Below are 24,863 nucleotides of genomic sequence, written 5' to 3' on the forward strand. Positions count from 1 at the left end.
CGTTCTCACTAATGAATGCTGTATTGTACTCGGACTTACCCTGGTACTTTCAACACTGGGCTATGGGGAGGTTATTTTATAAGAATAAGAATATATTACCATCATGAACATTTTGAGCAGGATTCAAAATATCATTAGATTGGTAAGACGGTATCACTGTAGTTTTAAAATGAAACATTTTTTTCCCCATTGAATATAGGTAATGAGTCAATAAGCCAGGGTTATGTCCCCCTATCTGGTGCAATGGTACAACCCTTTAGGTAGCTGTCACCGTGCTGAAGTGGAGCGCGAGCCCAACGCCACCTAACCTTGCTGCCACCCGCAGCTCCCGCCCTCCTCGCTCACCGATTGGCCGCGAGTCTCGCCAGCAGGCGTCGGATTGGCTGCGGCCGGCCGCGAATCCTCCCTTGGATCCCGGAGCGCTCGCCAAACTTGGTTGCGCGGTGGCGGGAGTCCGCTGCTGCTCGCTGCCGCCCGTGCAGGAGGGCGAGTGTGAGCTTGGTACTGGAGGGAAAGGAGGTAGTTCGGTGCCTGAGCGTGTGTGGGCTGGCACCGGAGAGAGAGAGAGAGAGAGAGGGAGAGAGAGAGAGACAGAGCGATACACCGAGACAGGGAGCATGCAGCCCGGCTTGTAAAGGACCAGCCTTCCTCCCTTGGACTGAATGACGGGGCGGGCATTCGCTTTGAAGATGTGGCGGCGGTTGTGAGGGAGGTGGAGCCGGTGTGTATGTGTGTGATCTCTCGGTGCTGCTGACGGTGCCTGGGTCTCCCTCTCTCGGTCTGTGTGTGTGTGTGTCTCTCCCTCTCCCTCCCCCCTCCTCTGGCAGTGTGCAGAGGGAGATGGGCTCGCGTCGGCGGCTGCTACCACACTGAAAGGATGTGGCGCTTCCCCCTCAAGAAGATCCGCAAACAGTTCAAACTGCTGCTGCTGCTCGTCCTGCTCACCTTCGGCATCTGGTTCACATACCTGCACATCGCGGTGCTCAAGAGTGGCAGAGCGCTGAAGCTGCACCTCGCCTACGGACGCGGTGAGCTCCCTGATTGTAAATTCTCGGACAAAATAAATAAACAAACAGTCATAATAATATCAAGCCTCACACTGGGCTACTGTACTGAAACCTTGAACTCATGCTGGCTCGGAGTAGAACTTCCAACATGACAGCTGCAAATGAAAAGTAACTGTTGTTGGCGTTTGCAATATACCAATGGATTGGGTTTGGCACACTGCAATCCAGATAAAAGTTGTGACAACATTTCTAATTATAATTGTGAGTTAGGTGTAAAACCTTTTCGGGAATATTGCTTAGAATTGAGAACATTTATTGACAGCATTCCGAACGAAGTTGTTTGAAGTTTTTCTTTTTTAAAAAAAAGTTTGGAGGCTGCTGATCTGTTGGTTGGGGCACCTGATGATATTTGGATGCTTGTTCAAATGCGCTTTTACATCTGGGATGTGCACATAGTGTGGGTGTGTATAGTGTAGGGTTTGGGAGAGCGATATTTGTTCTGTAATTTACCATCATCAAGAGCAGTGTCACACCGACAGATTTCTTTTCAGTTGTTGATTTGACATGTGCGCGAAGATCGTGTCCAAACTGTGGCTTTGACTGTTACCGGAGCCCGACAGTAACAATACAGCAGTAGTGCTAACTATTAAACAAGGCGACGAATTAATACTGAGAAATGTACTCTGGCTCCAGCTTTTAAGTGCTTCAGAAAGGGTAGTGGCGGGGGCGGGGGGTGGGGGGTGCTGTTTGGTGAGTAAATTAGAATATACGGAATACTTTCTAGACCTTATTTGTCGCCAAATCTTTATCTATATTCTGGTCTGACGGAAAACTCATGCATTTGAATTTATGTATGAATGTCAAGGCTCGAGAGATAGTAAGAAGTGAAATATTTTATTCACAGCAAAAAAAAGGTTGCTGTTACTGTGTATCCGTGCCTGGGGAAGAAAGTTGCGCATGTTTAAGAAAATAATCTAATAATATCTTCACCTTTCTTCAAGTCAGTGATCCTTATTGCCTCATGCAATTCGTTTTTTTGTCCACGTTCTAAATTAGTCTCCAATCCCCTTCCCCATGTTCTCTTGAAAACGGGGACACATGTTGCGTATCATTCCATGAATTTGGGAACTCATGTTGAAGGTAAACTATTCCTCCTCATCCTCCTGGACTTGTCTGCAGCCTTTGACAAGGTTGACCACTCTATCCTTCTCCATCGCCTCTCTCAGTCATCCAGAAAGAATGGGACTGCACTCGCCTGGTTCCACTCTTATCTATCTAATCATAGCTAGAAAATCACCTACAATGGCTTCTCTTCCCACTCCTGCATCTTACCTCAGGTGTACCCCAAGGATCTATCCTTGGCTCCCTTCTATTTCTCATCCAAATGCTGCCCTTGGTAACATCATCTGAAAACACGGTGTCAGTTTCCACATGTACACTGACAACACCCAGCTCTACGTCACCACCCCTTCTCTCGACCTCTCCACAGTCTCTAAATTGTCAGATTGCTTGTCCGACATCCAATACTGGATGATCAGAAATTTTCTCCAATTAAATATTGGGAAGATCAAAGCCATTGTCTTTGGTCCCCGCCACAAACTGTGTTCCCTAGCCACTGACTCCATCCCTCTCCCTAACATCTGCCTGAGGCTAAACTCGACTGTGTGCAACCTAGGTGTCATATTTGACCCTGAAATGAGCTTCTGGCCACATATCCGCGGCATAACTAAAACCACCCATTTCCACCTCTGTAATATTGCCCATCTCCACCCTTGCCTCAGCTCATCTGGTGCTGAAACCATCATCCATGCCTTTGTTACTACTCCTCATCATCGTAGGCGGTCCCTTGAATGAGGATGACTTGCTTCCACAAGAATTCACAGATGTTTCAATGAAGGACCCGATATTCCAGTCCTGAACTCCAATTGAAGAGGTGGAAGATGCCTGTGCGTGGATTTTTTTAACATATGGTGACCGTTGCACATCAGCCACCACACAGGCTTGATAGAGCTAGACCTTTACCAGTGGCAAGGGTTGAACCAGGACGACTCCAATGCACTCCTGACTGGCCTTCCACATTCTACCTTACGTAAATTTGAGGTCATCCAAAACTCAGCAGCCCGTGTCCTAACTCGCACCAAGTCCCATTCATCCATCACCCCTGTGCTCGCTGATCTACATTGGCTCCCGGTTAAGCAACACCTTGATTTCAAAATTCTCATCCTTGTTTACAAATCCCTCCATGGCCTCGCACCTCACTATCTCTGTAATGTCCTTCAGCCTCACAAACCCCTGGGATATCTGCGCTTCTCAAATTCTGCCCTCTTCAGCATCTCTGATTATAATCGCACAACCATCGGTGGTCGTGTCTTCAGCTGCCTGGGCCCTAAGCTCTGGAATGCCCTCCCTAAACCTCACCTCTCTACCTCTCTTTCCTCCTTTAAGACGCCCCTTAAAATCTACCTCTTTGACCAAGCTTTTGGTCATCTGCCAGAATTTCTTCTTATGTGGCTTGGTGTCAAATTTTTGTTGTTGTCTTATAACTCTCCTATGAAGCGCTTTGGAATGATTTACTATGTTAAAGGCACTATATAAATACAGGTTGTTGTTGTATCATTCCATGAAAATGGTGAATCATGTTGTGTATCATTCCAGGAATTCAGGAATCATGTTGGGTATCATTCCAGGAATTCAGGAATCATGTTGGGTATCATTCCAGGAATTCAGGAATCATGTTGTGTATCATTCCAGGAATTCTGGAATCATGTTGGGTATCATTCCAGGAATTCTGGAATCATGTGTATCATTCCAGGAATTCTGGAATCATGTTGGGTATCATTTCATTAATTCGGGAATCATGTTGGGTATCAATCCGCAGGCACTGGCAGCCCGCTATTGGTACCTTGGTGAAACCATGTGTTAAACTGGATAGTGTGCGGCAGATTATTCTACTGTGGTGCCATGGAGGGAGAGAAGGTAGCACCCAAGCCCAGCCTGATCCTGTCCTCATTGAATGTCCACTTACCTTTATTTTCAGCAGGGGTCACTAGTTAGTGATAAGGAGCAGGACCACTGGCTAATTTTCCTCCCCCTAGGCACTGCTGGAGCTGAGATCAGCACAAACCAGGGAACCAACATGGGTCCTTTCCATTTATGAATGACTCCGCTACCCTCAAATAAATTTGCCAGCCATTGAGGGCTTCTACTTGTTCTTATCACTGCCATATGATTTTTCACACAGTTTCACAAACACACTATTTGTGTGAACTTTCAAAAAGTTTCCACCAAGTTTGCGTCCTCAGTCTCACTACCTTGGTCTGTTTCCAGTTCTTAATAAACATTTCGTGGCTGAAATTGCCCCTTTTAGTAATGGCTGTTAAATTTCGCCCTGGCGCGGCGAGAAAATCGCCCGGCGAGGAAATGGGCAGTGGTTTTGCGGAGGCGCTATGGGATAGAGCCCCGCTCGGCAGCGCATGCCGATGATGACGTCATCAGCATGCGCATTGGCCCCTTATCGCCCCGGAAGTGCAATTGCCCCGTGCAACTGATCTTACCGCCTGCCGATGACGACAGCTTGAGCTGCTGAGTTGCAGTCGGGAACCGGATGCGCCAGCGCTAATTAAAGACGCCATCTTGCAAAAAAAAAAATGTTGTCATCCATTACTTATTTCTGTTTTGCCACAATTAGTCAGTGTGGCTGATGGACCAATAGCAGTGATGTTTTGCTCAACCATTGTTCTGCTTCCTACCTTTTTCCCTGTATTACTCATGGCACTTTTGACATTGCACCATTTCTGTCGCTTCATGAGGTCTGTGCTGGCAGTTGACTGCCTGCTTCGACTTCACCGTCAGAGGATACTTCGCCGAAGTCAATGACACTGCCAATTGCATAGGGAAAGGCATCAAGAGAGGGAGAGCTACAATTGAGAGAGGGAGCACCACAGGGAAAGGCCCATGGGGCATGCCATAGGGAGAGGGAAAGGGAGAGGGAAAGGGACAGGCACAGAGAACCACATCTAGCAGCACAGGGAGAAGCACATCAAGATGTTGCCAGAGGAAGAAGGCACCAGAGGGGTGGCAACAGTAGGTCCTACTCTCCCAGGGTATTCCATCAGCAGTTCTCCTACATCAATTTAATTGAGGAGCAGTGTGTGCGAAGGCTGTGTTTCAGGAAGGACATGGTCACAGAGCTCTGCCATCTACTGTAATGAGAGCTTGAACCTCACATCGGGGTAAGGACAGCTTCTTCAGTGACAGACAAGGTAAGAATCGCTCTCAATTTCTACACTGATGGATCTTTCCAGGGAGCAACAGAAGACATCTCCACCATCTCCCAGGTTGACATCCATTGCTCAATCTGTGAGGTCACAGATGCTCTGTACAGAAGAAGGAGGGACTACATCTCCTTCCCATGAGCAACGAGAAACAGCACGAGCTGCATGTGGCTTTGCCAGGATAGCGAACTTCCCCATGGTGCAGGTGCCATTGACTGCACCCATCTCGCTTTGAGGGCACTGCAGCACAATCCAGAGATCTTCCATAACTGCAAAGGCTACCACTCACTGAGTGTACAGTTAGTGTGCGACCACACATGCAGAATCCTCACCATCACTGCCCGCTATCCTGGCAGCAGCCACAATGCCATCATCCTGCGCCGAACTGGTGCGCTAGCTCTGTTCCAGCCCCCAAATGAAACTCATGGCTGAGTGTTTGGAGACAAGGGTTATTTGCTATGCGCCTGGTTCATAACTCCCCTCCGCAAACCCAACACTCCTGCCCAACACTCGTACAATGCGAGCCACGCTGCCACCAAGAACATCATTGAGCCCACCATCAGAGTGCTGAAGCAACGGTTCTGCTGCCTTGACCACTCGAGAGGAGCCTGTCGCACTTACCTGAGCGGGTGTCCCTATTCATCATTGTCTGCTGCATGATGCACAACCTGGCCATCATGAGGGCATAGCCGTACCACCTGAGGAGGAGGAGGAGGAGGACCAGGAGGAGCAGAAGGAAGAGCAACAGAAGGAAGATTACATAGTGCCTCCTCAGTGGTTGCAGCAGGGCCGGTGGAAGGCTGCTGAGTGTTGGTGCAATAGACTACAGATGGCCCTGCAGGATGGCCTTGACCAACTTTGGGCCTGGAAGGCCTGGCTGTAGACTGCACTACCTCAGGCAGTCTGGGCTGGCTGGATGACAGGAAACAACAAGTACAATGATGGAGTGGTAGAGGTGGGAGCAGGAATAATGTCATCCTGAGAGAGGACAGCAGGTTCCTGCTCCACTGACCCAGTACCATTCCCTGGGGCAGGATCTCAGCATTGCCACCAATCTGATGGAGCACAGATTGCTGGGCTGCTGCGACACCATGTGATCCCAGGTTGACTATGGTGGACCCAGTGGCGATGGCAGCAGTCTGGGCTTGTATGGTATGCAGCTGAGACTGCATGACAGCACCAAAACATTTCCTGGAATCAAGCTGAGACTGCGTGAGAACAGTCTGAGCATCCATGCGAGCAATCATTGACTCTATTGCCGCACCAAGACGTTGCGTTGATTCCGCGTGTGCCGCAATGGAAGCTGCCACATCGTCCATGGCACACGTCATGAGGTCTGGGTCCAGATGGTCTGTCTGGAAGTCCACCATCGTCTGCACATTAGCAATGGTGAGCGCAGAGCTGTCTACAATGCAGGAGGTGGACTTCTCCATGCTCCTTACCACGCGACAGGCTCTCGGGCACCTTTGCTATTGCACCTCTCATGTCAGAGTGCATGGCCATCACCCTTTGTGTGAATGCCTCCCTATCAAAGTTCTCATCCGACTCCTGTGCAGCAGAACTTGCATGCGAACTTGCCCTCCAGGTAGATGGTACCCAAGCTTTCCTTTCCTCTTGACCTTGCTGCAGCCCTCCAGGCCGCGGTGCATCACCCAGTGCATACCCGTATCCTAAACTATCCTCTAATGACCAAGTAGTGCCAGTATCTGAGCCGGTGCCTGTGGGTGAGAGAAGCAGTGATGTGGTGCTTGGCTCTTCCTCATCCTCCTCCCCCTCTTCTCCCTCATGACTAGGTTGGTAGGGCTCAGGCACAGGTTGCTCATCTTCTGGCTCAATTCTCTGAAAGCATACATGGCACAAGAGTCACGTTAAGGTGAGGGCAGGGGGGGCAGGAATGAAGCAAGGAAGGCAGACAGAATGAGGAGATGGAGAGATTTAAGGCCTTCTGGTTTAATGGAGAAGTGGGATGAGAAAAGGGAATAAAGATACCATTGTTGCCCCCGGCAGGTTCGACGTCTCCGGCGGCCATGGGGTCCACCATCTTCGGGCCAATGAGCCGCAGTACTCACTCCTCCAGTTCGGGAAGCTGGTGCAGTTCAGCTTCCCTCCCTCCAGTCTGCTGCTGCTGTATCTTGTTGTGTGCCATCTTGGCTTGCAAAAGAAAGGAAACAGTGTGAGTAAGAGTCCAGTTATGTATGTGGAAGATATGCCGGCCATGGTTAAATAGCTGTGAATGTAGGCAAGGTGTGAAATGAGGATGTGACTGTGAGTAGGCACAGATGCTTGGTGGTTGCCTGCTGGGTTATGTGCTGGTTTGCAGAGTGTGCACAGAGACTGGTATGTAAGGATTGTGGAAACATGTACTCACTTTGACCACCCGAGTGAGGTCGTTGAATATTTTGCGACACTGTGTAGGGAATCTATACACAATTGTGCTGTCCGACACCTCTGCAGCCACCTCTGGCCTCATGGCCCCAAAAACCTGTGGAGTTGGCCATCTCCCACATGGAGGGAACAGTACATCCCTCCTTCCCTCGACTGCCCCCACTAATGTCTCCAATGCCAGGTCGCTGAACCGAGTGGCCCTTGTATAAGGTCTTGCAGCAGCCATCACACACCTTCCTTGCAGCTCAGTCAACTAAAGAAATGATGAGAATGACCAGGTGTTGCCTGAAACGACACCCCCTTTAACAACTGGAATGAACAGCAGCCTCATTATCAGTGAATGAAAGTCAGCTGAAACTGCGTGCAGCCCCGGTAATAGTGTCCCTGCAGCACCCTACAGGGGTGCCATTAGTGCCTCCGATACCATCTTGCTGCATTTCTAAGGGAAAAATGCCCAATTTCTCACAATTTTGCAGGCCATTGCTCCGGGTACTAAATGGTCAATCTTTTAAAATTTTGCGCCACAAATGCATCGCTACCGAATCATCGCTACCGAATTTCGGCCCCTTCCAGTCTGTTCTTCTACTTCTTCTGTAATAATTTCCTCTCTACACAGTTTTAATGTTTTAGCTTTCACTATTTAGCTCCCATCCTGGATTTCAGTCTGTTCTGGTGATTTCCCTCCTCTATTCCCCAGTCCTCTCATTCTGTCTGTGTTTTACAGATGACCTTATGTTTAATTTAACAACATAAGAAATAAGAGCAGGAGTAAACCATTTGGCCCCTTGAGCCTGCTCCGCCATTCAATCAGATCATGGCTGATCTGCCTCAACTACCCTTTCCTGCACTAACCCCATATCCCTTGATTCCCTTAATAACCAAAAATGTATTGATCTCTGACTTGAATATACTCAATGACTCAGTCTCCACAGCTCTCAGGGATAGAGAATTCCAAAGATTCACTACCTTCTGAGTGAAGAAATTTCTCCTCATCTCAGTCCTAAATGGCCAATCCCTTATTCTGAGACTGTGACCCCTGGTTCTAGACTCCTCAGTCAGGGAAACATCCTCCCTGCATCTACCCTGTCAAGCCCTGTAAGAATTTTGTATGTTTCAATGAGATCACCTCTCATTCTTCTAAACTCGAGAGAATATAGACCTAGTCTACTCAATCTCTCCTCATATGACAATCCCCCCTCCCAGGAATCAGTCTGGTGAACCTTCGTTGCACTCCCTCTATGGCAAGTATAGCCTTCCTTAGTTAAGGAGACCAAAACTGTACACAATACTCCAGGTATGGTCTCACCGGGGCTCTAAATAATTGCAGTAAGATATCTTGGGGTATAAATTGCCCCCTGCCCAAAATGAGGTGCTCCCACCCTGTTTTGGTGGTTTTTACTGCAGTTGCGGTTCAGGTCGCCTCTTTCGTGATATTCGGCTCTTTGGTTTTGTTTTGTTTTGATCCGTAAGTCAGTCATAAAGGGGGCGGTGATACCACCTGAGGGGCAAAAACGCGGCGGTGACAGGGACTGAGAGGTGGAACTTGGAGACGGTGCGGAATCACCGCCGCGATGACATCATCACATGCCGCCTTACCACGGCTCGCCCCTTCACTTAAAGGGGAGAGCCTCTGCGCTTTTAAAACTTCGGCCCACTGGGCCACCAGGGAACGTTTTGGCCGGGCCAGTGTCCTGGCATCCGAGAGGGGGTGCCAGGCTGCATATCAGCAGCCCAGCCGAACTCGGGGGCATAATTGTTGGGCTGACCTGGCAGTCAGCTGACTAAAAAAACATGGCGACAGCGGCAATGCGCCCTCCCCTTTAAGGGAAGCCGCACCGCCATTGCAGAAGGCCACAGCCTCAATGGACCGCCGGGGAAAAGCTTGTTTTGGCACCGCTGGGTGGGCCAAAGATTTTTAGAGGGGAATGTCGTCGTCGAGGGGGGTAGATCGGCGGTGCGCATGGTGATGATGTGCTTATCACCGATTGGCAGTGGAGCTTCCATTAAAGGGGAGGGTGCATTGCCACTGCCGCCATGTTGTTTTAGTCAGCTGACTGCTGATTTGCGATGGTAACAAGCCTTAAGGAAAGGGGCAAATTCGGCCCCTTTTACTCATACTCAAATCCTCTTGTAATAAAGGCCAACATACCATTTGCTTTCTTAATTGTTTGCTGTACCTGCATGTTAACTTTCAGTGATTCGTGTACAAGGACACCCAGGTCCCTCTGAACACCAACATTTCTCAATCACTCATCATTTATTCTATCAAAGTGGATAACTTCACATTTCTCCACATTGTATTCTATTTGCCACGTTCTTGCCCACTCACTTGGAATGTCTATATCCCCTTGAAGTCTCTTTGCATCCTCCTCACAACTTATATTCCCACCTAGCTTTGTGTTATCAACAAACTTGGATATATTACATTTGGTCTCCTCATCCAAATCATTGATATAGATTGTGAATAGCTGGGGCCCAAGCACCGATCCTTGCGGCATCCCATTAGTCATAGTCTGCCAACCCGAAAATGAACTGTTTATTCCTACTCTTTGTTTTCTGTCCGGTAACCAATCCTCAATCTATGCTAGTATATTACCTCCAATCCCATGAGCCCTAATTTTGTTTAATAACCTCTTGTGTGGCACCTTATTGAATGCCTTTTGAAAATCCAAATACACCACATCCACTGGTTCCCCCTTATCTATTCTGCTAGTTACAACCTCAAAAAACTCTTAACAGATTCGTCAAACATGATTTCCTTTCACAAATCCGTATTGACTCTGTCTAATCCTATTATTATTTTCTAAGTGTCCTGTTACCACACGCTTGGTATTAGACGCTAGCATTTTCCCTACTACTGATGTCAGGCTAACTGGTCTGTAATTCACTGTTTTCTCTCTCCCTCCTTTTTTAAATAGTAGGGTTACATTTACTACCTTTTAATCCGCAGGAACCGTTTCAGAATCTGTGGAATTTTTGAATATGACAACCAATGCATCCACTATCTCTAGTGCCACCTCTTTCAAAATCCTAGAATGTAGGCCATCACGTCCAGGGGATTTATCGGCTTTCAGTCCCATTAATTTCTCCACTACTGTTTTACTAATACTAATTTCTCTCAGTTCCTCATTCTCGCTAGACCCTTGGTTCTCCACTATTTCCAGGAGGTTTTTTGCATCTTCTTCCGTTTAGACAGTCACAAAGTATTTGTTTAATTTCCCTGCCATTTATTTATTCCCCAGTATAATTTCTCCTGGCTCAGCTTGTAAGGGTCCCACATTTACCATCGTTAATCTTTTCCTTTTTACATACCTATAGAAGCTTTTACAGTCTGTTTTTGCCTCTTGCTAGTTTACTCTCATATTCTATTTTCCCTTTCTTGATCAATTTCTTGGTCCTTCGTTGTTGAATTCTAAAATCCTCCCAATCCTCAGGCTTACGTCTCTTTTTGGCAACATTATAAGCCTCTTCCTTTGATCTAATACTATCTTTAACTTCTCTTGTTAGCCACGGGTTGGACCACTTTTCCTGTGGGTTTTTTGTGCCTTAAAGGAATGTATATTTGTTGTAACTTATGTATTAATTCTTTAAATGCTAGCCATTGCTTGTATACCATCATGCATTTTAATGTAGTTTCACAATGTACCTTAGCCAACGCGTCCCTCATACACACGTAGTTTGCTTTGTTTAGAATTTATGGGCCCAAATTTCCACATGATTTGCTCCTGATTTTTAGGAGCAACTGGTGGAGAACGGAGTATCTTAGAAATCGCAGTTCTCCACATTTAAGTTTTCTGCAGTTCTAGTCATTTAGAAGTTTCACTTTTGAACAGAATTTTTTTTTCAAAACGGGACGTTCCCGATGGAAGGGGGGGGACCGCAGTGAGGGCCCGACCGACTGACGGCAGCAGCCGTTCCCGCCGGCGGGGGGGGGGGTGGGGGGAAGGCTGCAGGAAGCCTCAGAAGTCGGGCCCGTCGGGAAACGGCTGCCTCAACTTCTGAGGCTTCCTGCAGCTTTCTCACTGCTGCAAGAAGCCTCAGTGCTGATCATGGAAGGGCAATGTACTTTTATTAAAAAATGATAAAAAATGAACAGCTGCAAAGAACTACAAAAATGGCCGAGTGCCAATGTTTCCTTCACACCGCGCGTGCGCGAACGCTCCAACGCGCACGCGCAGGGTTGCCGGCACGAAAAAAACTCATTTAAATGGTACCCGCCCCCTCCTACTTACAAAATCGGCGCGATTGGTAGGCTCCGCCTCCTGGGCTCGAGAATAGCGCGTTTTTTTTCAGGCGCCGTTTTCAGCGCGAAAAACGGGCGCCCAGCTCGGAGGGGCACCTGTTTTGCCGCGTATGGAAACTTGGGGCCAAGACTCTAGTTTCGGATTTAAGATAATCACTTTCAAACTTGATATAAAATGATATCATATTATGATCACTTTCTTTCACTTCTATCTGCCTTTTCTTTTACCTCTGCATTCGCCTTTATAAAATTATTGTAGCCTCTTGGTTCCTGTCCAATCCTGACTGACATTTTGTTTTGTGGCTTTGGTCCAATATGATCCTGTTGAATTTTTAAAATATCCTTTTGCCGTGCACCAGACGCTCCAATCTTTGGCAAATGGTTCCTGACATTCGCAGGTGTCTGATGCCTTGCCACACTATAGGGGTGGGAATCTAATTTCCCCTGTTATAGTCCTTGTAAAACTAAGCAGAGTAAAATATTTATAAAAAGAACCCCTAGACAGCAGTGCTCGATTTGTGCAATAATTCAGACTTGATATTTAAATTTGAACTGAACAAGGTTCACCAATTAAAATAACTTCGGGTAACAGGATGTTTAGGTGCCATCTACCATATGTACGACCATTAAATCTGACTTGGAAGAGGTATTGTGCTCTGAATGACGTTAGCTTCTCTTGATCGCTTCCCACACCCCTCATTGCCAGGGACTCGATTACAGAGCAGTGATTTCACCTGGTCATTTTGATTCCAATACTTTGAGCGAGACGGTGGGATCTATTGTATGGGAATACCATGTGTACATTTTGTCCACAATTTATTTCTCAACAAAGGCAGCATGAAGCAAATAAATTAAACTATTTAATTTGCTACAGTCACTAATGAGTCCCGAAGCGAGTCGTGGCCACCAACCGAGAGAGCGAGTGAGTATGCGTGAGCATAGTCGATCTCAGATGGCATTGGACCAATTGCAGTCTTCTGATGAAGAGGCTTTCGAGGGTGGGGAGGAGGGGGAGTGGGGAGGGGATGAGTAACTGCACCAGGACATGCAAACATAAGTCAGTCCCCTTTTAAAGTCATACATTCTGCCTTTATTTTTATATTTCCAGTATAAATTGCTATGTCCACATTTATAATGGAAACTGCCTTTGTAAACTTGTCGCGCTGTAACTACTTCCTCCTGCTACGCTATTCAACTGCAGGGGCAGCACAATCGATCCTAAACTTGTTCTCCCCCATTAATCAAACATAAGGGTCATTGGGTAGCAAGGGGGGGGGGGGCGGGCATGGCTGATTTTATATTCCTTCCCTTATCGAGGGGTGCTGAGGATAATTGGAGTGCCCCGATGGCCACACAACCTGAGATCAATTAAGTCATCACAGATCAGGGATCAAACATGGGACTGTCCTGTGCAAGGCTCTGTCCCTCAATGAATAAACATGCTGAGCCATCAAGACAATTTTTTAAAGTTCTGGAATGTTAAAATTTCTGGAAGACCACATCTTTTTGAAAAGATTCAAAATTTCTCTTTTCCAAAAATAAAATCTGCTGGACTTGGAGTTCCACTGCTGCCTTTGAGAACCTCTAAGTTTTGTGGGCTGGGGTCTCCATCTTTTAGAGTCAGGACTTTATGATGTTCCTATTTTAAGATGTTCAGCTATAAGTAGAAACATTGGCAATTAGACAGAGAACAATTGTTTTACCACATATTTACCCCTTTGGTATTAAATGTTGTATTTCACAGCAAGATGATAAATGAAAGTAAACCAGATCAGTGGTTTTTATCTTTATGCCTCGCCGATTGTGAATACTATATAACCCTATATATTCATCTATTTATGCTAATTTGCCTGTGCTAAAGGAATCCTCTCCACACTCAACTCCTGACGACTCATTAGCCTTTCTGCCCTAGTGCTCACTGAGGTTGTTGATGGACCCTTTACTCAGGTACCATTCACTTTCCATTCACAACTGGCATCAACAATTTTCTCATCAAACAGCCTACCCTCAGCCCCTCCATACTCTCTGACATCTGCCCTGTATGTAATCTTGCTTTTTTCTCTAATGTCCTACCTGTCATTTTACGTCTCCATGATAAACTCTACTCCTTTGCTACTGATTCGACCCCCTCCCAATCTACCTGTTCATGTTAACCAAACCTTGCAGAACCATGACATCCTGTTTGAACATCAAAACTCACATCTTATCCATCACCAAGACCATTTACTTCCATCTTGGCAACTGATACGGGGAGAGGGCGGGTAAGTGGAGCTGAGTCCACGGCCAGATCAGCCATGATCTTATTGAATGGCGGAGCAGGCTCGAGGGGCTAGATGGCCTACTCCTGCTCCTAATTCTTATGTTCTTATGATACCAAATCCCTTAGTCATGCTCATGTCACTTCTGGACTCAATTTCTCGAATGTTCTGCTTGCTGGCCTCTCATTCTTCACACTCCATAAACCCCAACTAGTTCAAAATTTCAGCTGCCTGTCCTGAACTCAGTACTACTTGCCCAAACCTTTGCCCTCGCTGACTTACACTGGCTCCCTGTACTCCAGCATTATGAATTTAAAATCTTCATCTTTGTCTTCAAATGGCATTGCCTACCCTATCTCTGCAACTTTCTCCAATCTTATATCCTCTCTCACACCCTTTGGTTGTTTGACTCGGGCCTTTTTCGCCTTCCCTTCTTTTAAGAACATAAGAACATAAGAATTCCAGTAAATTTGTCAAACATTATTTCCTGTTCATAAATCCATGCTGACTCTGCCTGACTGAATTTTGCTTTTCCAAATGTCCTGCTACTGCTCCTTTAATAATGGGCTCCAACATTTTCCCAGATGTCAGGCTAACTGGTCTATAGTTTCCTGCTTTTTGTCTGCCTCCTTTTTTAAATAGGGGTGTTACATTTGCAGTTTTCCAATTAGCTGGGACCGCCCCAGAATCCAGGGAATTTTGGTAAATTACAACCAATGCATCCACAATCCCTGCCGTTACTTCTCTTAAGATCCTAGGATGCAAGCAATCAGGTCCAGGGGATTTATCCACCTTGAATCCCATAATCTTACCATGGGCCGAAAGGACACCTGCACCGGCCCGCTTCTACCCAGGGCCGAAAGGACCCCGGGGCCCGCTGGCTATTCTGGGCCCGCCAGCTCTTCCGAGGCCTGCTGGGGCCCGCTGACTCTTCTGGGCTCGCTGGCTCTTCTGGGCCCACTGGCCCGCCGGCCACAAGGAATACGCCGGGGCGGAGTGTTCCGGCAGTACTGTGAAACATTCTGCCCAGGGCCGGCGCACAAACGGCCGAAGGGACTCCGGGGCCAGCACTCAATCGGCCGAAGGGACTCAATTTTTAAAACTTTTAATCAACCTTTAAACTTCTTAAACAATTCGGGAAAACTTTAAAATTTTTAATCAACTTGGAGAACTTTTTTTCTATAACTTTTAATCAACTCTTAATCTATTTGTTAAACCTTCAATCAACCTGTGTAACCTTTTTTTTAAATAATCTGGAAATACTTTTAAGCTCTTAAACTTTTAAAACAACTTGGAAGCCTTTGGGGAAATTTTTAACCTTGGAAGAAACTTCCCAAACCATCCCTCGGAACTCCAGCGGACAGCTGACCTTCCTAATGCCTGCCCCCCAACCAAACCTCGGGCCACCTACCATCAATGGTGCTACTCGGCACCGAGCTTGCGGCCAACACCTTGCCGTAGGCATTCAGGCTCATACAGCAGTGCCAGGTCTCCAGTTGTCTTGGACCCTCTTGTCACTGGACCAAGACCTCACTCAGCTAAGCCCGTGTGGTTGCCGGTGTGCAGCGGCCACCCCACGTTAAAAGAACTCACGCACAGGCATCTTCTACTTCGCTAATATGAAGTTCGGGACCTGGAACGTCAGGACCCTCATGGACAATTCCTACAGCAAAAGGCCGGAATGCCGCACCGCCATAGTTGCCCAGGAACTTAGACGTTTTGACATTGACATCGCTGCCCTAAGCGAGACCCGGCGGGCAGGGGAAGGCCAGCTCAAGGAACATGTTGGAGGTTACACCTTTTTCTGGAAAGGAAAACCAGAGGAAGAACGCCACCTTTATGGAGTCGGCTTCGCTGTCAAAAATGAACCGGTCGACCACCTCAAAGACTCCCCCTGTGGGGTTAATGAACGCCTCATGACCCTTCGCCTTACCCTATCCCAGAACCAATGTGCCACAATCATCAGTGCATACGCCCCAACACTCGATGCAACGGATGAGGCTAAAGAGGGTTTTTATTCCAACCTCGAGACATCCCTGTCCCGTGTCCCCACAGGCGACAAATTGGTCCTCCTAGATGACTTTAATGCCAGGGTCGGCAAAGACACAGCCCTCTGGGGAGGCATGATTGGCAGAGGGGGGTAGGGAAAGCCAACTCCAGCGGTACCCTACTCTTGACAAAATGTCTAGTACATGAATTCCTCATCACCAACACCCTGTTCCGCCAGAGGGATAAATACAAGGCATTGTGGCACACCCTCACTCCAAACACTGGCACCTGCTCGACTGCACCATTGTCCGAGCCAGGGATCGCAAGGATGTGCGCATCACGCGCGCCATGACAGGAGCTGCGACTGTTGGACGGACCATCGCCTAATTCGATCCATCATCGATATAAACATAGCCCCAAAGCAGAGGGACAGCAGAAGCAATGCCGCAAAAAAGTTAATGCCGGGGCACCGAAAGACCCAGCTAAGAGAGCCCTGTACAGCTAGCGCCTCACAGCTAATCTGGCATGCCTTGATGACCCTGAGATGCTGAATGCCCACAGTGCTTGGTCTGCCCTCCAGGTCTGCATAACCAGTGCCTGTGAAGAGACACTTGGTTACTCAACCAGAAAAGACCAGGACTGGTTTGATGAAAATGATCAGGAGATCCAAGAACTAAAAGATCGTAAGTGCAGAGCATTTCTGAGCCTCAAGCAACAACCCAACTCGGGAGCTGCAAAGCAACGTTACTGACGACTCAAGGCTGAGGTCCAACAAAAAACCCGGGACCTAAAGAACAGGTGGTGGATGGAGAAAGCACAGGAGATACAACAACTGGCCGACAGTCACGATATGTGAGGATTCTTCATTGCAGTCAAGGCCACCTACGGTCCAAACTCCCAAAGCCCCACCCCACTGCTGGCCAAGAACGGGGAAACACTTCTTAAGGACACCGAGGCTGTCAGGGCCCGATGGAAGGAGCACTCCTCAATCGAGACTCTGCCTTTGACTCGAATGTTCTCAACCCCATCCCGCAGCATGCGACCCGCTACCACCTCAGTGAAACCCCAATGCTGCACGAGGTAGGAAAAGCCATAAAACAGCTCAATAAAACGGGTGCGGATGGAATTCCTGCTGAGGTGCTAAAGTATGGCGGAGAGGCGCTGTTGGCGTGGATACATGACCTCATCTCTCACATTTGGAGGGAGGAGAGCATGCCGGGAGATCTCAGAGATGCAATGATCGTGATCATCTTTAAAAAGGGGGACAAGTCTGACTGCGGCAACTACAGGGGAATCTCCCAGCTATCAGCCAATGGGAAGGTTGTCGCTAGAGTTCTCCTCAACCGTCTTCTCCCTGTGGCCAAGGAGCTCCTCCCGGAATCATCGTGCGGATTTCGTCCCCTACAGGGCACAACAGATATGATCTTTGCAGCGCGACAGCTGCAGGAAAAGTGCAGGGAGCAGTGCCAGCCCTTATACATGGCCTTTTTCGATCTTACAAAGGCCTTTACCATTGTCAGCCGTGAGGGCTTATGGAGCATCCTCCTCCATTTTGGATGCCCCCAAAAGTTTGTCAACATCCTTCGCCTGCTCCACGACGACATGTAGGCGGTGATCCTTACCAGCAGTTCCATTACAGACCCAATCCACGTCCGGACCGGGGTCAAACAGAGCTCATCACTCCAATCCTCTTCTCAATCTTCCTCGCTGCCATGCTGCACCTCACAGTCAACAAGCTACCTGCTGGAGTGGAACTAAACTACAGAACCAGTGGGAAGCTGTTTAACCTACGCCGCCTCCAGGCTACGTCCAAGATCACCCCAACCTCTGTCGTTGAGCTGCGGTACATGGACGACGCCTGCGTCTGCGCACATTCTGAGGCTGAACTCCAGGATTTGGTTGATATTTTCACCGAGGCATATGAAAACATGGGCCTTACGCTTAACATCCGTAAGACAAAGGTCCTCCACCAGCCTGTCCTCGCCGCACAGCACTGTCTCCCAATCATCAAGATTCACGGCGCGGCCCTCAACAACGTGGACCACTTCCCATACTTCGGGAGCCTTCTATCAACAAAGGCAGATATTGATGCGGAGATTCAACATCGCCTCCAGTGCGCCAGTGCAGCCTTTGGCCGCCTGAGGAAAAGAGTGTTTGAAGACCAGGCCCTCATCTACCACCAAGCTCATGGTCTAAAGGGCTGTAGTAATATCCGCCCTCCTGCATGGATCAGAGGCATCGACAAAGTACAGAAGACAACCCAAGTCGCTGGAGATATATCACCAACGATGTCTCCGCAAGATCCTGCAAATCCCCTGGGAGGACAGGTGCACCAACATCAGTGTCCTCGCCCAGGCCAACATCCCCAGCATTGAAGCACTGACCACACTCAATCAGCTTTGCTGAGCAGGCCACATAGTTCGCATGCCAGACATGAGGCTCCCTAAGCAATTGCACTATGTGGAGCTCCTTCACGGCAAACAAGCCAAAGGTGGGCAGCGGAAACGTTACAAGGACACTCTCAAAGCCTCCTTGGTAAATGTGACATTACCACTGACACCTGGGAGACCCTGGCCGAAGACCGGCCTAGGTGGAGAAAGTGCATCCGGGAGGGCGTTGAGCTCTTCGAATCTCAATGCCGCGAGCGTGAAGAGGTCAGGCGCAGGCAGCAGAAGGAGCGTGCGGCAAATCAGTCCCACCCCCCCTTCCCCCATCGAATGTGTGTCCCATGTGGCTGTGACAGGGTGTGTGGCTCTCACATTGGACTGTTCAGCCACCAAAGGACTCACTTTAGGAGTGGAAGCAAGTCTTCCTCAAATCCGAGGGACTGCCTGTGATGATGATGATGACTTACTGAGTACCACCTCCTTCGTGATTGTGATTGTGTTAAGTTCCTTCCCCCCCCCTATTGCCCCACTATTGGTGGCAGAGCCTTTAGCTGCCTTAACTTTATTCTCTGGAGGTCCTTCCAAACCTTCTTGCCTCTCTACTTCTCTTTCCACCTTTAAAAAGCTTCTGAACACCCATCTTTTGGTCCAAACCTTTTATCACTCCTCCTACCTCTCCCACCATGGCTCAGCCTCCATTCCTTTGTTTATTCCATCTTTTTTTCTCCATTTTCTGTGAAGCATCTTGGGATGTTTTCTATGTTAAACAACAACAAAATGTATATATTATAGCTCATTTAATATAGTAAAATGTCCAAGGCTCTTCACAGAAGCATTATTAAACAACATTTGACATCGAGCCACATAAGGAGATATTAGGGGAGATGACCAAAAGCTTGGTCAAAGAGCTAGGTTTTAAGGAGTGTCTTAAAGAAGGGTAGAGAGGTGGAGAGGTTTAGGGAGGGAATTCCAGAAATTAGGTCCTGAGCAGCTGAAGGCACAGCCACCAATGGTGGAGCCATTTAAATCGAGGATAAGCAAGAGGCCAGAATTGGAAGAGCGCAGATATCTCAGAGGGTTGTCGGGCTGGAGGAGGTTACAGAGATAGGGAGGGGTGAGGCCATGGAGGCTGTATAAATTCAAGCTGTGGATTTTGTTGTTGAATTTTACCCACACTTTTATTAAACCCAAACTTGACTTTTCCAATAGCTTTACAAGCTCCACTCTGAACACATTTCAATTCATCTAAAACTCTGTAAGCTTCATCCTATCTTGCAGTTAGTCCCGCTTGCCCATCAGTGAACTCTATGGGCTGCTTATCCTCCATTGATTTTGAATTTTATGCATTGTCCTTGTTTGCAAATCTTTCAGTGCCTCCCCCGCCACCCCCCCCCCATTTTTCTATTTTGAAACAACCTTCCACCACCTCCAGACTGCGCTGTTAACAAAAATGGGAGAGTTCTAATTTTCCGCCCCTATTGCCCTGACTCTTTTTCTAGAAATTGAGCAATGAAAAGTAGGGCCCATCACAGCGGATGTCACCAAGGTCAAAAGGAGTAGGAGTGAAGATGAGATACATCAACAACTAGCGGTTAAGTGATGCCAAGCTTGAGTTTTAAAAACTTGCAGACTGTAAGATGAGGGGAAGACTGAAGTATGTGTTAGGCTCCACACTCTGTTCTGGAACAATGCAGTTATCGCTCGCAAACTGCTATTCTGTACCTGGGCAGTTAATTTCTTGCTATTTTTGTGCTGGGCTTGCCGGCTTCTCCAGTCACCCCTCCCCTGGAAGAAAAGAAAAGCCCAATTGCGACTCAAGTCTTCAGTGTGCAAATAGGATGGTTATTAAATCTAAACTAGAATGTTAATGTCAGAACACAATGCAAGTTAGGCAGTGCGCTGTATTAATTAAGAAACCACAATGAGTCCAAGGGATGCTTTGAAGATGAATTAGCTACAGCAGAAGTGACTAAAGCCTTAATTAAAATCACTTCCACAGAATGGGTGGTGTTAGACAGCAGTAATAGATATGAAGAACATTATAATTTAAAGGCCAAGGGGTTCATGCATGAGCATTTCTGCTGTTTGACACTGTGAGAGTATTTTTTATTATTATTTTAACTGTAACTAGCAATTTGTTAGGTGACGTATGGATGTAGAATTGATTTTTGTGAGGCCTGAAGGTTCTACTTTGGGACCTCTGGAATAAAAACAGAAAATGCTGTAAATCTCAGCAGGTCAGGCAGCATCTGTGGAGAGAAAGCAGAGTTAACGTTTCGGGTTCGTGTTCTGACGAAGAGTCATCGACCCAAGCCATTATCTCTGTTTCTCTCCACAGATGCTACCTGACCTGCTGAGATTTACAGCATTTTCTGTTTTTATTCTAGATTCCAGCATCCGCAATATTTTGCTTTTGCTTTTTCAGGACAACAGGGTTTTGTTCCTGCCGCGATCTGATGGGATGAAAGTCTCAGCAGGCTGTAAGGTTTCTGTATTAAATGATTTTGGACTGACTAAGCCCAGTTCCCAGTGGCTAAGGTCCACAGCATGAAATTGCTCATAATTCCACATTAATTGTCAGTCTCAGTACAATTATAAGGATGGTCGGCATGGTATATAGAAATATCACACATGCATAAGAACATAAGAAACAGGAGCAGGAGTAGGCCATTTGGCCCCTCAAGCCTGCTCCGTCATTCAATAAGATCGTGGCTGATCTGATCATGGACTCAGCTCCACTTCCCTGCCCGCTCCCCATAACCCTTTATTCCCTTATCGCTCAAAAATCTGTCTATCTCCGCCTTAAATATATTCAATGACCCAGTCTCCATAGCTCTCTGGGACAGAGGGTTCCAGAGAATTTAGAACCCTCTGAGAGAAGAAATTCCTCCTCATCTCAGTTTTAAATGGGCGGCCCCTTATTCTGAGACTATGTCCCCTAGTTTTAGTTTCCCCTAGCAGTGGAAATATCCTCTCTGCATTCACCTTGTTGAGCTCCCTCATTATCTTATATATTTCGGTAAGATCACCTCTCATTCTTCTGAACTCCAATGATTATAGGACAAACCTACTCAACCTATCTTCATTAGTCAACCCCCCTACCTCCGGAATCAACCTAGTGAACCTTCTCTGAACAGCCTCCAATGCAAGTATATCCTTCCTTAAATACAGAGACCAAAACTGTACGCAGTACTCTAGGTGTGGCGTCACCAATACCCTGTACAGTTGTAGCAGGACTTCTCTGCTTTTATACTCCATCCCCCTTGCAATAAAGGGCCAACATTCCATTTGCCTTCCTGATTACTTGCTGTACCTGCATATTAACTTTTTGTGTTTCATACACAAGGACCCCCAGGTCCCTCTGTACTGCAGCACTTTGCAATTTTTCTCCATTTAAATTATAATTTGCTTTTCTATTTTTTCTGCCAAAGTGGATAACCTCACATTTTCCCACATTATAGAAAATAGGTGCAGGAGTAGGCCATTCGGCCCTTCGAGCCTGCACCGCCATTCAACAACATCATGACTGATCACCCACCCCAGCACCGCCCCCTCCACACCCCTGACCCCCCCCAGCCGCAAGGACCACATCCAACTCCCTCCCGAACACATCCAATGAACTGGCATCAACAACTCTCTGCGGCAGGGAACCCCACAGGCCAACAACTCCCCGAGTGAAGAAGTCTCTCCCAATCCCAGCCCCAAACAGCCTACCCCCCATCCCAAGAGCGTTCCCCCCACCCGGCTCCGGACTCACCCAACACCGGGAACACTCCCCCCCCGCACCCAACCCGCCCCGTCCCGTCAGAACCCTTCCCAAATGCCGAACACCCCTGGATGTCGAGCCCCAGCCCTTGCCACCCCGGAGCCACGCCCCCGCGACGCCAGCCACACCACATCCACCAACTGCCATCCGCGCAGTCAATCCGTCCACCCCACTCTGAACACTCCCCGCAACGAGGCACAGAGCCCCCAGGCCCGCCCCTCCAACACACTTCGCCCCCCCAGACCTCTGCTGCAATGTACTCCATCTGCCAATTTTTTGCCCACTCACTTAGCCTGATTTTTTGTGTCCTCCTCACAATTTGCTTTCCCACCCATCTTTGTATCATCATCAAACTTGTCTACATAACACTCGGTTCCTTCATCCAAGTCATTACATTGGAGATTAGTCTTCCAAAGTTTGCATTTGTCTACATTACAACAGTGACTACACTTCAAAAAGTACTTCATTGGCTCTGAAGCACTTTGGGATATCCAGAGGCTGCTTTCTTTCTGTTAAGATACATTGCTGGGGCAGTTGAGGGAGCTTTAATCTGTACCTCAACTTGAAATAGTGCTGAATGCCACAAGTAGAAAAGTGCTCCCATCCCCGCACTGACCACCTTTATTAATAAGCACAATAAAGTACGATCCACTCTTAACCAACATTTTAATCTAATGCCTTTGAACAGATTCTATCACTGGGCTGAATAATATTTGTGTACAGCCGGGCGGAGTTCCCTCTGGTTTGCGAGCCAAGTGTGCCTGACTTTTGGGGTTGTCCATGTGGGTTGTCCTGGGCAGAAGCAGATGAAACATAGAAACATAGAAACATAGAAAATAGGTGCAGGAGTAGGCCATTCGGCCCTTCTAGCCTGCACCGCCATTCAATGAGTTCATGACTGAGCATGCAACTTCAGTACCCCCTTCCTGCTTTCTCGCCATACCCCTTGATCCCCCTTGTAGTAAGGACTTCATCTAACTCCCTTTTGAATATATTTAGTGAATTGGCCTCAACAACTTTCTGTGGTAGAGAATTCCACAGGTTCACCACTCTCTGGGTGAAGAAGTTTCTCCTCATCTCGGTCCTAAATGGCTTACCCCTTATCCTTAGACTGTGACCCCTGGTTCTGGACTTCCCCAACATTGGGAACATTCTTCCTGCATCTAACCTGTCTAAACCCGTCAGAATTTTAAACGTTTCTATGAGGTCCCCTCTCATTCTTCTGAACTCCAGTGAATACAAGCCCAGTTGATCCAGTCTTTCTTGATAGGCCAGTCCCACCATCCCGGGAATCAGTCTGGTGAACCTTCGCTGCACTCCCTCAATAGCAAAAATGTCCTTCCTCAAGTTAGGAGACCAAAACTGTACACAATACTCCAGGTGTGGCCTCACCAAGGCCCTGTACAACTGTAGCAACACCTCCCTGACCCTGTACTCAAATGGTGGTGCTAGTCAGGGAGATGGTGTCAAGTGTGCAAGTGCTACTTCAAAAACACCCTTGGGAAAGTGGAGAGAATGTGAAGGAATGCATGGGCATATCAAAGATCATGCTAATCCTATTCAGTCCACAGCATGGACAAGAGCTGATGTGTCATTTGTCTACCCTGCCTGTTCTGGTGAGGTCATTGAATTTCTTTAAACACTGCAACCACATCCTTTCCATATTACTAATGGTCTGTAACCTCCTCTAGCCCTACAACCCTCAGAGAACTCTGCTTTTCTCCAACTCTTATCCATTCCACACACCATTGATAGCCATGCCTTCGGCTTTGTAGGCCCTAACTTTGGAATTCCCTCATTAACTCTCTTCAGCTCTCTCTCCTTTAAGATCATTCTTTAGCTTTCCTGCTTTAGCTCGGTGTCAGGTTTTGTCTCATTGCACTCCTGTGAAGCGCCTTGGCACATTTTATTTCTCATTAAAGGCACTATATAAATGCAAGTTGTTGTAATGGTTGCAAAGAAAAACACCATTACAAAAATGGAATTACTGGCTGCTGTTTTCTTGGCTTCAGTTGAATTAATAAAATGGGCAGCTGAGTGGGTATTGGAACATTTAAATTTATTCAAAATAATTTTTTCTGGACAGCACTGATATTTTGGCCAATACAGATGATGGAAAATTCACTAAAATAAATCACTTTGTCTATAATCGTTTCCGGTAACATGTTCATCAACGATTTGCTCTAAACCTTACTTCAGAATAGGGAAATGACAATTAAACTATTCATTTTACCCTGCTGCCTGTCATTTCTAACCTGCTTGGAGAGTAAAGGTTAAATTCAGTGTAAAATCATTATTGTTCTATAATGATCTGCTAGGTTATGCCCTTTGGAAAGTTCTGTAATTGCTGAATCCCAACAATCACATAACTGTTCCACTTGGAGCCGGACTGTGCTGAATTGACATTTCTATAAGCTAGCCAAAAATAGGCAATTTGTAATTTTTGTCTTGCAGCCTATTTACTTAGCATTTCCATTCAGAAAGAAAGAAAGACTTGGATTTATATAGCACCTTTCACAACCACCAGACATCTCAAAGCGCTTTACAGTCAATA

The 24,863-nt window shown here is 47.3% G+C and overlaps 1 protein-coding gene across 1 annotated transcript in view; it reads left to right on the forward strand.

The window, feature by feature from the left end:
• The first annotated feature begins 877 nt into the window (after positions 1 to 877).
• LOC139279435 (N-acetyl-beta-glucosaminyl-glycoprotein 4-beta-N-acetylgalactosaminyltransferase 1-like) overlaps positions 878 to 24,863 on the forward strand; it is a 980,786-nt gene continuing 956,800 nt past the window's right edge. The window contains exon 1 of the mRNA XM_070898559.1: positions 878 to 1,028. Coding sequence (XP_070754660.1) covers positions 878 to 1,028 — 151 coding nt within the window. The remainder of the gene's footprint in view (positions 1,029 to 24,863) is intronic.

The sequence above is a fragment of the Pristiophorus japonicus genome, chromosome 14 (genome assembly GCF_044704955.1).
Source record: "Pristiophorus japonicus isolate sPriJap1 chromosome 14, sPriJap1.hap1, whole genome shotgun sequence".
Taxonomy (NCBI): Eukaryota; Metazoa; Chordata; class Chondrichthyes; family Pristiophoridae; genus Pristiophorus; species Pristiophorus japonicus.